Source organism: Oncorhynchus nerka, linkage group LG2 (assembly GCF_034236695.1).
Source record: "Oncorhynchus nerka isolate Pitt River linkage group LG2, Oner_Uvic_2.0, whole genome shotgun sequence".
Lineage (NCBI taxonomy): Eukaryota > Metazoa > Chordata > Actinopteri > Salmoniformes > Salmonidae > Oncorhynchus > Oncorhynchus nerka.
The window spans coordinates 27,207,164-27,222,238 of record NC_088397.1 but is presented as its reverse complement, the minus strand read 5'-3'; the positions used below and the strand labels follow the sequence as shown (position 1 = coordinate 27,222,238).

General features: G+C 46.9%; 1 protein-coding gene across 3 annotated transcripts in view; it reads right to left on the bottom strand.

Annotated features, from left to right (window-relative positions):
• Positions 1-15,075, bottom strand: part of LOC115133297 (protein TANC1-like) — a 48,445-nt gene that overhangs the window by 14,591 nt on the left and 18,779 nt on the right. For all 3 annotated transcript variants that reach the window (XR_010465273.1, XM_029666409.2, XM_065025337.1), the window contains exons 5-14: positions 12,818-12,934; positions 10,418-10,699; positions 9,156-9,289; positions 6,884-7,115; positions 3,759-3,925; positions 1,746-2,054; positions 1,360-1,560; positions 932-1,144; positions 657-779; positions 274-510 (exon numbers count right to left, since the gene is read on the bottom strand). Coding sequence is in view for 2 of the 3 variants with exons in the window: in XM_029666409.2 (XP_029522269.1) it covers positions 274-510; positions 657-779; positions 932-1,144; positions 1,360-1,560; positions 1,746-2,054; positions 3,759-3,925; positions 6,884-7,115; positions 9,156-9,289; positions 10,418-10,699; positions 12,818-12,934 (2,015 nt within the window). In the remaining variant the exon portion in view is untranslated. The remainder of the gene's footprint in view (positions 1-273; positions 511-656; positions 780-931; positions 1,145-1,359; positions 1,561-1,745; positions 2,055-3,758; positions 3,926-6,883; positions 7,116-9,155; positions 9,290-10,417; positions 10,700-12,817; positions 12,935-15,075) is intronic.

Below are 15,075 nucleotides of genomic sequence, written 5' to 3'. Positions count from 1 at the left end.
TACATCAACAGTTGTCACAATCATATTTACAGTAACCTAGCCTATATTTACAGTAACCTAGCCTATATTTACAGTAACCTAGCCTATATTTACAGTAACCTAGCCTATATTTACAGTAACCTAGCCTAAACCCCAAAGAGCAAACAGAAGCAGACAGTTATGATACATGACTAAGTTATAACTTATGAAACGGCAAAGCTGGGCAACAACAACAGCAGATTGAATTGTCAACAAGGTGAGATAACGGCATGGGACTAACAACTGACCACTGACCTTGGCTCCTTTCTTACAGAGCAGGCTGACCAGTCCTGTGTGTCCTGCTGCGGCGGCCAGACAGAGGGGGGTCATGTCGCTGTCCGAGGGGCCGTCTACGGGCGCCCCCAGCTCCAGCAGCAGGGACACCATTTCAAGGTGACCCAGGTGGGCGTGCACACCCAGCACAGGGGAACGGCCAAGCACCTCTGAACGCCCGCTCACACTCGCCCCGCCCAGCATTAGTAAACGACTCACCTGTAGGTAAGATGTTTTTTTTAAAGAAAAATGTGTACGTGCGTGCGAGTCTCTCACCTTGACGTTGGGTGTGCGTGTGTGCGCGTGCCTGTGCTGTGTGTGCGTGCATGTGTGTGTCTCACCTTGACGTTGGGTGTGTGTCTCACCTTGACGTTGGGTGTGTAGAGATTTCTAAGGGAGGCCAGGGCGGCAGAGAGGCTGTCGGTGCTACAGCTCACCCACAGAGCCTGCAGAACACTGGAGGACACACCTGTCTTCTTACTCTGACCCTGAGAGAGAGGGGGGCAGAGACACTCTGGTTCAAAACTCCCCCAGTGTATGAGAGGAAGAGGAGAGAGACTACTGTACTGTAATATTTGAACTCGGATAGTCTTTGGATTCAAGTCCCATTAGTAGTCCATTCAGACACACTAACTGGTACCTTGAAGATGTGTGCCTTCAGGATATGATGTCCCAGCTCCATGGTCTGCTGCCGGTTCAGCTTGCTCTCCTGTCTGGAGAACATGAAGGCCAACAGAGCATGGCCACTCCTGGGGTCACAGAGGAAGTCGGTGCTCTCTCCGTCCGCCCTCCACACGAGCCACTCTCGAAAGGAGGGGTGGAAGAGCATGCGGGTGCCGTCCCTGCGTCTCACCTAGAGGGACACGGCACAAGATCAGACAGAGGTTGTCGTCATAAATCCACAAGCGACTGAGATAGTTACTATCGCTGGGAGCCAAGTGCAACTCCCACAGAGTGAACGTCACTCAATGCAATGGTTGTATACTACTTCCTGGTCTACTTCCTGATCTAGCTAACAACGTACGGTACGGACGTGTCTCAACAGTCTGTCACGGGTTCTCTCCTCACCAGGACGGAGGCCAGAGTCTCCAGGCGTTGTTGGAAGTCCTCCCAGGACATCTCTCCTCTCACACCCCCAGCGTTCAGCGCCCGGAACAGCTGCTCGTCCGCCAGCGGGTGTAACGAGGCCAGCACCACGTTGAGTACGGGCAGCACCCGCTCGAAGGTTTGGTCCCCTTCGAACCCCGCACGGCACTGCAGCAGGTACACCTGATGATAAAGAGGACCACAATGAAAATACGTTTGTTGCCTTGATTGTGTATTGAATCCCGTGTGTTGTACTTCCTGTAGCTGGAGCAACTCTATGGGCTGGTGTCCCAGGCACAGATTAAGTGCCCTACATTTATTTCACATTTGTCAAAGATTTGTCAAATATAATGTGTTCATTCATTCACCTCAGCCAGAGAGACGGGCACTACCATGTAGTTGCCTCCCTTGAGAACCAGGTGGGCACTCTGGAACAGGTCCAGGGTCAGTTTTAGGTAGAGGAAGGAGCCCTGGCTGCGAGAGGCCAGGTGGGTGTTGAACTTGCTGAGGAGGAGGGGGTCGGGGACGGTGCCGTTGGGCGTGGTGACGTTGGCGGCAATCTCGGGGCTGACGATGACCCGGTGTTGGATGTAGTCGCTAAGGTCTCCGCCGATCTCGCTGCTCTCTGGGAAGTCATCCAGTGAGAGTCTGGAGAAGGGTAGGAGGGCGGTGATCTCCTGGGGAGACAGGAGACAGCGATCATATTGTAGAATTGTATATGTTGTGGATTTATGTCTGACCAAAATGGGCCTCCTGGAACCGTATATATATCATACACTGCATTCTCAATCAAAGTGTACTGCAGCTTGGTTATATCTCAGAGTTGAACTTAGCCCACACGCCATGCAACCATGAGCCCAGGAGCACACCGCAACTTCCCTCCCAAGAGTCTGCAGTACAAAATCAATACGATACAACACAGTACAATTCTATCCTCCAGCTCCGGCATCACAGCAGAGAGAACCCTTTCTTCTAGTTGTGACAGGTAACATGAAAGAGGGAAAAACACTGAATAATACAAGTGAGGATGAGAACATCGTTGGCTCACTATGGTGGTGCTGTATGTGCCAGGACAACAGATTAGTCAGGGAGAGGATGGCACCCATTACATCTCTTCAAGCTGCTGCTTTTTCTGACTCACGGAAACATGAAACACAGTAGTCGTGTAACACTGTACGCGGACACTTCTTCTGTAGGATCTTCATTTGACTAGAATCGAGGCAGCAAAATAATCCTGCGGCAAAAGGATTTGAACATTTCGTCCATAATGTTGCTTGATTGGTGGTTCGGCAAACATGTGCTGGCCAACGTTAGGCTACAGGAAAAGTGCAATACTATTAATATAACTGTTTTTTACTGCGGGTTTTCAGTGAATTTATGTGAAATCACACGTCTTATCTGCATTTCCTGTGGTGCGTGAAAATTCTCAGCACTAAAAGGGGTGATCAAATTAAGATCCTACAGCTGTATATAGGGGATAGGGAGCCACGAATCCACTGACTCTCATTCTGCCAGCTTTCTCACCGATTCACATCAAATCTCTTCAGATGACAGATGCCTTCAGAAATGGTGACGTTTGAGGCAAGAGAAGAAAATTACAGCCATAAACGAATAAATCAAATGCAATACCTAAGTTAATATGAAATCATTATTGCTGGTTCATTTCCTTGCTGTGCATGCACGATTTCATTAAAGTGCGCTGATCCGAAGATTTCACAGTGCCCTGGTTGCATAGCAACCTCGATGGGACCATGCCTAAAACAGGATATTGGCAACTTCCTGTGAAAGGACCAATTGGGAGAGGAGAGAGGATAGAGAGCAGGCAGGGGGATCAACGTCTAACATCCCTTGCCAACACACTCACACACACTCGCGCGCGCACACACACACACACTGTAGTGGCCTGTGGTGTCCTCAGCACTCCTGTTACATAACGTCAGGCAGGCTCCCAGGAGCATTACGGCCCGGAGTGGTAATCCAGGAGGATTATGGGAAAGCTGCGTTAGGCAGCAGGAGGGATCAGTGGCCAGCCAACATGCTGGAGGAAACCACCGCCAATGGGCCCTGGTGGAGTAAGCTGACCAGCTAGACTGAGCTACTGTACCCCTGGGTCAGACCAGCAAAGCCATACTGTATGAGACACACAGGGCCAGTGAACTATGGGCAAACCCAGATGTACTAAGCTTCTTTTAGTTAAAGTGTAGCAGGAGAAAGTGAGCGCTGTATCAGAGACTCGAACCACAGCTCCTACGGTGCACAGACAAGAGTCTAACAGACTGTACTATGCCACAAAAGCCTGGGTCCCTGGGTAGAGGCAATGCATCACTCACATACACTGGTTACGATCGTTTATCTGTGCTTCGTGACTGTCCTCTCCTCACCAGTAGGCAGGTCCTGACGGAGACCAACAGTTTGAGCCAGGAGGGGAACTTGGAGACGATCTTGGTGATGAAGGAGGCGACGGTGTCTCCGTAGTCCGGCTTGTGGAACTCTGCCTCGTTCAGACCATCAACCAGGAGGATGAAGTCTTCTTCTGGGATCTTCCTTTCTACACAGGGAAACAGAGGGGTGGTGGAATAGGGAGAAATGGGGAAGATGAGAGAGTGGGAGGTGGAGTAAGAGAGAGAGAGAGAACAAGTACATAAGATACTGGCAATACTTGAAGCAGGTTAAGGGCGCAAATGTAATGCACATAACTGCTGCGTTCCAAACGTATTTTGAAATACTGTACATATCAACTGTTTGAAGTGATATGGGTTGAATTCCACAATGTCGTCACAATGCCCCCCCTCAATGTCAGAAAAGAAAGGAGGTTGCGGTAGTCAATGGAATACCAGCCGAAAAGCCACAGTGCAGTTTATCAGGCAGGAGGGATGAGATCGACGTGTGCAGGCTCTGGAATATCTAACCTGGGGTCCGTCCAAAATGATACCCTAGTCCCTAAGTAGTGCCCTACTTTTGACCAGAGCCCTGCTTCCATTCCCTTACTTTTTTTTTTTTTATTTCACCTTTATTTAACCAGGTAGGCTAGTTGAGAACAAGTTCTCATTTGCAACTGCGACCTGGCCAAGATAAAGCATAGCAGTGTGAACAGACAACACAGAGTTACACATGGAATAAACAATTAACAAGTCAATAATACAGTAGAAAAAAAAATGGGCAGTCTATATACAATGTGTGCAAAAGGCATGAGGAGGTAGGCGAATAATACAATTTTGCAGATTAACACTGGGGTGATAAATGATCAGATGGTCATGTACAGGTAGAGATATTGGTGTGCAAAAGAGCAGAAAAGTAAATAAATAAATAAAATAAAAAACAGTATAAAAACAGTATGGGAATGAGGTAGGTGAAAATGGGTGGGCTATTTACCAATAGACTATGTACAGCTGCAGCGATCGGTTAGCTGCTCGGATAGCTGATGTTTGAAGTTGGTGAGGGAGATAAAAGTCTCCAACTTCAGCGATTTTTGCAGTTCGTTCCAGTCACAGGCAGCAGAGTACTGGAACGAAAGGCGGCCAAATGAGGTGTTGGCTTTAGGGATGATCAGTGAGATACACCTGCTGGAGCGTGTGCTACGGATGGGTGTTGCCATCGTGACCAGTGAACTGAGATAAGGCGGAGCTTTACCTAGCATGGACTTGTAGATGACCTGGAGCCAGTGGGTCTGGCGACGAATATGTAGCGAGGGCCAGCCGACTAGAGCATACAAGTCGCAGTGGTGGGTGGTATAAGGTGCTTTGGTGACAAAACGGATGGCACTATGATAGACTGCATCCAGTTTGCTGAGTAGAGTGTTGGAAGCCATTTTGTAGATGACATCGCCGAAATCGAGGATCGGTAGGATAGTCAGTTTTACTAGGGTAAGCTTGGCGGCGTGAGTGAAGGAGGCTTTGTTGCGGAATAGAAAGCCGACTCTTGATTTGATTTTCGATTGGAGATGTTTGATGTGAGTCTGGAAGGAGAGTTTGCAGTCTAGCCAGACACCTAGGTACTTATAGATGTCCACATATTCAAGGTCGGAACCATCCAGGGTGGTGATGCTAGTCGGGCATGCGGGTGCAGGCAGCGATCGGTTGAAAAGCATGCATTTGGTTTTACTCGCGTTTAAGAGCAGTTGGAGGCCACGGAAGGAGTGCTGTATGGCATTGAAGCTCGTTTGGAGGTTAGATAGCACAGTGTCCAATGACGGGCCGAAAGTATATAGAATGGTGTCGTCTGCGTAGAGGTGGATCAGGGAATCGCCCGCAGCAAGAGCAACATCATTGATATATACAGAGAAAAGAGTCGGCCCGAGAATTGAACCCTGTGGCACCCCCATAGAGACTGCCAGAGGACCGGACAGCATGCCCTCCGATTTGACACACTGAACTCTGTCTGCAAAGTAATTGGTGAACCAGGCAAGGCAGTCATCCGAGAAACCGAGGCTATTGAGTCTGCCGATAAGAATATGGTGATTGACAGAGTCGAAAGCCTTGGCGAGGTCGATGAAGACGGCTGCACAGTACTGTCTTTTATCGATGGCGGTAATGATATCGTTTAGTACCTTGATGTTACCTTCACGAGTACTGTCACAGAGGGACTTGCACCTCAGATGGAGGGTGAAAACACCAGTCACCCCTCCTCAGTCTCCTGTATGGGCCCCTCATCACCGCAGCCATGACTTTTAATAAGACAGGAGAGGGGGGATCACAGAGGCATATATATCCTGTTCCAGTCTAGCTGAGCTGTCGTCACAGCCTCTAATACAGCCCGTCCTGACTGTGTGGAGCTTATATCCTCTATACACTCTGCCACAGGCATCTACTAGTCCACATCATAGAGACGGAGGATGTGTTGATTCCTCTAGAACGAGCCTGTGGTGGAGGCTACTGAACTAACAACCTATTGATCAGGCTGACTGGCTACTATATCATCAGATAGACTGAGATGGTCTATTACGTTGCTATGGCCTGCCCTCTTGTTTTTCCTGTACAGTAAGAATAATACATTGGATTAAAGCACCGAGGCTGTGTTTACACAGGCAGCCCAATTCTGATCTTTTGTCCAATTATTGGCAAAAGAGCTTATCTGATTGGTCCAAAGACTAATTAGTATGACAAATCCGATCAACTATTTTGCCAACAATTTGAGCAAAAGATCCAAATTGGGCAGCATGTGTAAATGCAGCCTTAGGGATATTGATTGATGTGGATACTCCCACAGTCAAAAAGGTTGTTGTTTGAAGTTATGTTGTTTTTGAAGTTAGAATTGTGTCGCGGTCTGTAGCGTTTTTAACCAGTGACCTTATTATCCCAAAATGATCTAGCGGCCCACCAGGGAGTCCTAATAAACTGTTTCGGGGGGCACATGACAATTTAGCACACTGTAGGAGGAGGGGTTGGGGGTGAGGTGTAGCTGGTGAGTAGCAGCTGCAGGTGTTACACTTACAAAAGTGGATGAAGGGGGTGGGGGGGTTGAAGCATGGTTGGGAACATGGAGACTGCAGGAGTAAGTTAGTAGCTACCCTTCCGCAGGTTGACCAGGGGCTCCAGGACTCCCCTGCGGAAGGCAGCGATGGGGTCCTGGACACAGGAGCGCAGACTGAGCATGCTCTGTATATGATGCTCCTTTAGCAGTAGCTCCCTGTAGCCGCTGAGCTGTGGCGCTCTGGACAGCAGGGCGGCGACACTGTGCACAAACTCTGGGACCAGGCAGGTGTAGGTGTTGTCGGCCTGGCAGAAGTGGTAGGACACCACCTGGAGAGAGAGCGAGAGAGAGAGAGAGAGAGAGAGAGAGAGAGAGAGAGAGAGAGAGAGAGGCTCCCTAATTGAGCACTTCAATAACGCCTTTTCAAAGTTTTGACTGCCATGAGTGTCTTGAACTTTCCAGAGAAGTAAGTCCTCAACCAACTTTGAATATCTCCGTCTCACGAATCAGCATTTGATTTTCTCCATGAGGCTAAAGTGTCTGCGATGAGTTGCTAATTAACAGATTGGCTAATCAAGCAGCCATGACGGATCCACTTAATGGAACAGGGGGAAAACAAGGCATGGATGTCAAGAATAAACACACGAGTCTTTGGGACTCGATGGTCTTATTCATTATTCACCACATCAGTAATTACACGAACACACAGTTAACAGAGACATCTTGTTCATTTAGTTGAGGATGGTGAAGTATCCATACACCCAGGGGTCATCTTTAATTCAGGAACTCATCAAAAGGAGCTAACAGATGGATGGCAAACACAGTCAGTCAGAAACGTTCTCCAGTTGCCTCGGAACCCAATTTGTCAAACTAAACCCTCCCTTCTTAGTATTACTAGGTGAAGCCGCAAGACTCTTCCTCTCTGAGACCAATTACAGAGGAATTAGGAGGTGGTCTATTGGCAGTGATTCAAGAAACAAGACTATCTGTGCAAAGCATCGTTCTGAGATACTGAGCATGAATGTTGTCACATCCCAGATCTCGGAACTGTTTTGAAGAGAATTCTTCTTTCATAACCCATTAAGGTCCTGACCTTGAAAGTTCCTAAAGTGCAGAGTATCAAAATACTAAGACCTTTTTTTTGGGGGGGGGGGGTTATATCCTTAGGTTCTTAGGTTCTATCTGGCACAGAATGTTACAATTATTTACATTTCAATAGAAAAGTACAGACATTTAATGATTAAATAAAGACAGTACCCTTCCTTCTTTCTAATCACACCTTCAAATGTATTAATTAACGTTCCCTAAAATGACAAATGCACAAATCTTATGGATAACTGAAAAACATTAGCTCTGGTTGAGTAAACGGACACATTGTTCGGGTCTCTGACACCCAAAGTCAGTAAACTACTTGCTAGTTATCAATAACATTTGGTAAGTTTAATACTGTAGAACAGGACAAAAATAGCAATGCCTCTCCTAAGGGCCTTACACATTCTCTAAGGCACCTGTATTTATTTGTGTTTGCCATAAAGAGCTTACGTTATGGCCATTCTTATTCTACATTTTTTAAAATAGAATTTAAAAAGAGGACCAGAACCTATGATAGGAATAATCAAGGACTTGAGACTATAAGGTTCTATCAGCAAAATGCGTCGTTTTGAGATAACGATTATTTTCCTCTTCCATGTCCACTAAATGACTAAAATGTCAATGAAAATGTCTCAATAAGTATATCACCTTACATGCAATTATTTTTGATGATTGTTCGCTGCTCTGGCCCCCCAATGGTGGAACAAACTCCCTCACGACGCCAGGACAGCGGAGTCAATCACCACCTTCCGGAGACACCTGAAACCCCACCTCTTTAAGGAATACCTAGGATAGGATAAAGTAATCCTTCTCACCCCCTTAAAAGACCTAGATGCACTATTGTAAAGTGGCTGTTCCACTGGATGTCATAAGGTGAAAGCACCAATTTGTAAGTCGCTCTGGATAAGAGCGTCTGCTAAATTACTTAAATGTAAATGTAAATTGACAATCCAGTATTGTGTGATTGGATTGAAGATAGATCCTGACGGCACCAAGTTAAAAGGTGCTTTCAGATTATTATAATTTGTTCGTCATCGTAAAATAACAACAAAACGGACATGTCTGACATGTAAAGGACCACCTGAAGAGTAACTCCATGTGAATAACACATTGACCCAAATGTCAGATAGGACCTTATAGTCCCAAGATTCTTCTCCACCAGAGGTGTCTGTGTTTCTGTATGTGTGTGTGTATTGTGTGTGTGCTCGGTGTGTGCCATTCAGGTGTGTGTGTGCGTTCAACATGAAGTGTGTGCATGTGTGTGTAGCGTATCGTACCTTGCTGGCCAGGCGTTTGACAGCCTCGTCTCGGTGTGCCTCTGGTGTCCCGGGGCAGGTTGTTTCGCTGGGCTGGGGGTCTGTGGTGGGGGTGCTGGGCTGTTTGGAGGCGCCGTCTGTCCCCCTATCCCCAACTGCAAGAGGGACACAGCAAGGTGTAACCGATGTGAAATGGCTAGCTAGTTAGCGAGGTGCAAGCTAATAGCGTTCCAATCGGTGACGCCACTCGCTCTGAGAGTTGTCTCTCTTGCTCTGGAAGGGTTGCGGCTTTTGTGGAGCGATGGGTAACGTTGCTTCGAGGGTGACTGTTGTCGATGTGTGCAGAGGGTCCCTGGTTCGGGGCGAGGAGAGGGACGGAAGCTATACTGTTACAAAGGCACACATGTGGACTGTCACTACTTTTTCATGAGAAGTTGGAGGAGAATAATAATCATTCAATGAAATATTTTTTTGAAAACCAGCACTCATGACGAGATTTGTTTTTTTCTTGTGCTGTGAATACAAGAGAGCATGTTAAAAGCATCATTGTGGGCTGGTTTCTATAATGGACCCAAAACATATCTCCAGTAAACAATGTTAATTAAATAAGGCCCTGAGTCACAATGGCAAATCACTTCAGTCTCTGTCAGGCATTTATCATCATGTACTATAATTAGGTCACTGTCTATAATGCATTTCCCTGAGCAGGCACATCAAAGCAGATTCCTACTCTTAACCTAAATGATGTCATTACTGATGTGCGGTATGGTGCACTGTATCAATTTGCTGGATGGGGGCCGAGAAAATGATATGCGGTGTGCATTCACGACCATGGATGGTGGGGGAAAATTGCGGTACTGTACCTAGCTACTGACGTAGCAACGCTTGCGTTTGTGTAACACCAATCTCCACACAATCAGTCATAGCTTTCAGGGACAGTGCTTTCAAAAAGTTTTATTCCTGTGGCTTCTGTGTGGCTCATCCGCTAGGACCAAAATATCTGATAGACCCTGCTACTTGAGAGTGATGGCTCTGTTCAAGTATGACTGATCTCAAGGTAGACAGGTTGGCTTGCCTACTTAGAAAATTGTTAAACTTATAATGAAAAAATGTGAATGTTTCAATCACCCTTTGCTGAATGAGTAACCATCAATTCGTCCTTCCCTTCTGGGGGAACAGGGAACTGGCAGCTTCCTCAAAAAAGAGCTGTTGCATCTCAAGAGGTTCATCCTGTTGAACATTTCAAACAAAAAACCTCCAGAGAAGGGAAATGTGTCTCTTACTTTTGGGGGAGGTGCAGGGGCTCTGGTTGGGGACCTGTTGCATGTGACCTCCATGACAGCTGAGAGCCACCAGCCGCGAGACAACGGCCGTCTTGCCGAAGCCCACATCACCCACGATAACGGCCCCACGGCCCTCGCAGGTGTCACTCTTCCTTAGGACCTCCTCTAGCCGATGGAACAGCCAATCACGGCCTTGGAACGGTGCGTCCATGGCGACGGCGGGGACCTCGAACAACAATGGCTTCAGCACGATGTCGCCAGATTTGAAGGGAGCGAAGCGCGCTGGACGAAGAGAAAAGAGAGAACACAGGGGTTACTAACATGACTTCCTGTTCCTTTTAAAGAGCATTGTGGTATACAACAATAATATAGTTGTGTATGGTGTTGTAACACAATAATTGCATGCACGAAGGAAGGATCTCAGTCGGGGTCTCAACTTACTGTTGAGCGCATTATGATATGGGGTGAAGGTTAATGTTAAGACATAGACAAACACACAATCCAGGATCCACTTCCACACTTCCTCCCCCAGGTGGCAGTAACCGGATCTAGATGCTGAGCTTAGCCTTGATAAGCACATACATTACTGACAATTAAGATGATCGTCAGTCAGAGTGCCAGTTTGGAGAGCCGGGAGGCTGCTGGTTGGTTTGATGGCCATGACGCCTTTCGTTTGGGTTTGAATCTTTAGTTTAGGCCTGTTTGTAGTTTACATTTTTGTATGTATTTGTTCCTGTCATCATCTGAACATAATAATCCGCTTCGGCTCGTCGACCCAAAGGAGTCAAGGCAGAGCTGGTCATGGACCTAAGGTAAGGTAACGTTGATTTCTCGCAAAAAAATGCACACGTTCATTCAGGTTACAGACCATGCAACTAGACATAGGACCCCTAGACTTAGCGAGTGCAACAATATTAACAGGCTAGTTAATCGGTTTCGTAACAAGCGTTAGAATAGTACTATACACAAGATGCAATTTTGAAATGTGGTTGTGCTTCAGAAGTTTTCTTCTTGTTAGCCCATGTCAGCAAAACAAGCTATCTAAACTTGTAGTAATCATGGCTGAATTACTGGGTACGAAGGGCACGTGCCCAGGGTCCCTGACCTCCATGGGCCCCCATTGATTTTGTACTATACAAAAGTATGTGGACACCCCATAAAATGAGTGGATTTGGCTATTTCAGTTACAACCGCTGCTGACAGGTGTATAAAAACGAGCACACTGCCATGCAATCTCCATAGACAAACATCGGCAGTAGAATGGCCATACTGAAGATAAGTCAGTTCATTAAATCTCTGCCCTGCTAAAGCTGCCCCGATCAACTGAAATTGCTGTTATTGTGAAGTAGAAATGTCTAGGAGCAACAACGACTCAGACGCGAAGTGGTAGGCCACACAAGCTCACAGAACGGTACCGTCGACTGCTGAAGCGCGTAGCGTGTAAAATTGTCTGTCCTCGGTTGCAACACTCACTACCGAGTTTCAAACTGCCTCTGGAAGCAACGTCAGCACAATAACTGTTTTCGTCGGGAGCTTCATGAAATGGGTTTCCATTGCCGAGCAGCCGCACACAAGTTTAAGATCAAGTGTTGGCTGGAGTGGTGTAAAGCTCGCTGCTATTGGACACTTGAGCAGTGGAAACGCGTTCTCTGGAGTGATGCTTCATGCTTCACCATCTGGCAATCCGATGGACGAATCTGGGTTTAGCAGATGTCAGGAGAACACTACCTGTCCGAACGCATAGTGCCAACTGTAAAGTTTGGTGGAGGAGGAATAATGGTCTGGGGCTGTTTTTCATGGTTCGGGCTAAGCTACTTAATACCATTGAACGCAAAAATCTCAACCCTACAGCATACAATGACATTCTAGACGATTCTGTGCAGTTTGGGGAAGGCCCTTTCCTGTTTTTCTGCCCCCTGTGCACAAAGCGAGGTCTATACAGAAATGGTTTGTCGAGATTGGTGTGGAAGAAGTTGACTGGCCTGCACAGAGCCCTGACCTCAACCCGATCGAACACCTTGGAATGGAAGCAAGTCCCCGCAGCAATGTTCCAACATCTAGTGGAAAGCCTTCCCAGAAGAGTGGAGGCTGTTATAGCAGCAAAGGGGGACCAACTCCATATTAATGGCCATGATTAAGGAATGAGATGTTCTGTAAAAATTAGCTGTAAAATGGCACTTAAAAAATGTTTCCCCTCCTCAGTCAAGAGGTGGGGAGGGGGACCAACCAAATATTGCATAGGGCCCCCAAAAGGCTCGTCCTGGCCCTGCGCACGCACACATGCCTGCATAAACGCCTGCATGCACACACACACACACACACACACACACACACACACACACACACACACACACACACACACACACACACACACACACAGAAACACAAACAGTACCATACCGTTGGCGTCCCTTCCCCCTGTGCTGTTCCAGGGCTGTTTGACGGAGCTTCGCTGGGGAGCAGCACTCTGTTGATCATCCAGGGAGCTCAGATCCTCCAGTTTCGTGGAACTAGTGGCTGCAGGGGAAGACATGAAAGACAGAATGAAGGAGAAGAGAAGTAGAAAATAAAGAATGAGGGAAAGCAGGAAAGAGAGCTTTTTTTTTACAGTTGTTTCATTCGTTTTTGCCTTCAAGGTAGAAAATCTTGAACATTTGGGAATAAAAATGAACAAAACCCTTCATCGCCAAACAGTACAACTATGGAGCTCTGTCCCCGTTTCAACATGCTGTTCTACGGGCACATACGACATCCCAATTATTTTCAAACATTTTTTTATATTTTGGGCCTCAAATCGGCCATTATCGCCAAGTGTGAGCAATGCGAAGAGCAGATGCCAGGCATGTCCCACCGTCAGCCAATCAGCTATAAAGGTTCTCTTCAACTAACTCACAAGTTCATCGCAACAATGGCATCAAAGGTATAACCTACCCCCTCAATTCATGCCCGGGTTTTAACGTAACACCCCAAGCCCTTCACGGACACAGAGATATTTAAGGGGAGAAGGATGACTGAAGGAATTGGCCTATAACTTGGTCTGTCAAACAGGTTGGCCTACCTCCTATTTCTTAAATAGGAAGAAATTGGTTTCAACACAAAGCCCTCGTTTTAAGACAAATTCAAATGAAGACTGTTTAAATGAAAGAGGTTTTTCTCAAATCAGCCTGTTTTCAGCACCCATGTTGTACGTAATTACATTGCCACTTCAAAGTAATGTAAGTTATGCAATTTACTCAAATCTGGCTTATTGCGAGGTCACTAACTCTGATAAATAGCTTAATTATGGGCAACACATTTTCTTCTCATTAAAATCAATTGCAGAAGTAGAAAGCTATCAAAGTTCACCTCCGGTCCCTCACATCAGTAGCCCGCCAGCGCAGATGCTGCGCTCCTTGTACGCGCATTGTTATGCTTCCTCGGTTGCCATGTTGATTTCCTTACTAGGCCTACACATACACCAAGCTGCCCAGCAAATATAGACAGATTTTTATACTGCCGTGGAGGTGCCGCTAGGCGTATGTACTATACCGATTACTAGGTCACTGCGATTTGTCCCTACTGAATCGTTAAATGTGAGAGGTTCCAACTAGGCCCCATACGGGCGAGCATAAAATACAAGGACATTCTCAAAGCCGCAAAAAGAACCTTGATGACCTCATATCTAGCCGGGGGAATTCTGGTGGAGACATCCTCCCAGGTAGTACCAGCGATGGCAATACTGGCTGCAGTAACCCATGGGGGTCAGGGGTCGCACGTGGACATTCAGGGAATAATACTGTTTTCCTGGCAGCACAGCATAAATCTTAACGGTCTGCCGTGGGAAGAAGGGCCTCCTCTGGGGACCAGCGTGCAGTGCATGTGTTGAGGGGGAGGGGGGTTTCCGGGCTCCATCAGCCAGGACTAGACATTACACACTCAATATCTACCCATCCTGGAACATTTTGGCACTCCTGTCGAACGGCTACGATAGTAGGCGCAAGTCTACTCTTGAGCAGGGCTTAAGGGAGAACAACTGCGTTGAGGGTCCGTCGGAGACTCGTGTGCATGAGCTTGAAGTTGTGTGTGTGTGTGTCTGTGTGTGTGGTGCGTGTCTGTGTGTGTTTGTAGGTGAATGTACACGTGGAAGGGGAGAGGTGTAGAGATGTGTTTGTGTGTGTGTCTGTGTGTGTGTGTGTGTGAGAGAGTGTGTTTTGTAGGTGAATGCACAAGTGGAAAGGGAGAGGTGTAGAGATGTGTATGTGTGTGTTTGGGGGTGTGTGTGTGTGTGTGTGTGTGTATGCATCCCACAATCGAGGCTATAGGGTGTTGATAATAAGGATGGGATGGAATATCAAGCTATAACATAAAATAATATCTGCTTCCCTAAATGTACATTTTCTACTCTCCGGTTGCTTTGTCAAAGGTAGGCATCCTTTTGGAGGAAGTGGCTACATTATTACGCATACAGTCCCGTCAAATGTGAAAGAAATTAAGGTATTCAGAAAAAATCAATACAAACACAGAAGTTATACAGTACAACTGTGGAAAGGGTTAGAACTGTTTAGTGCTGGTCAGTTGGTTGTGGCACTTCGTGCTCTTTTTAAAGAATGGGTCCTAACTTCTTATGGGTCCTAGGATCCATGTGTTTAGGGGTGGACTGACAGTCACAGGGATCACAT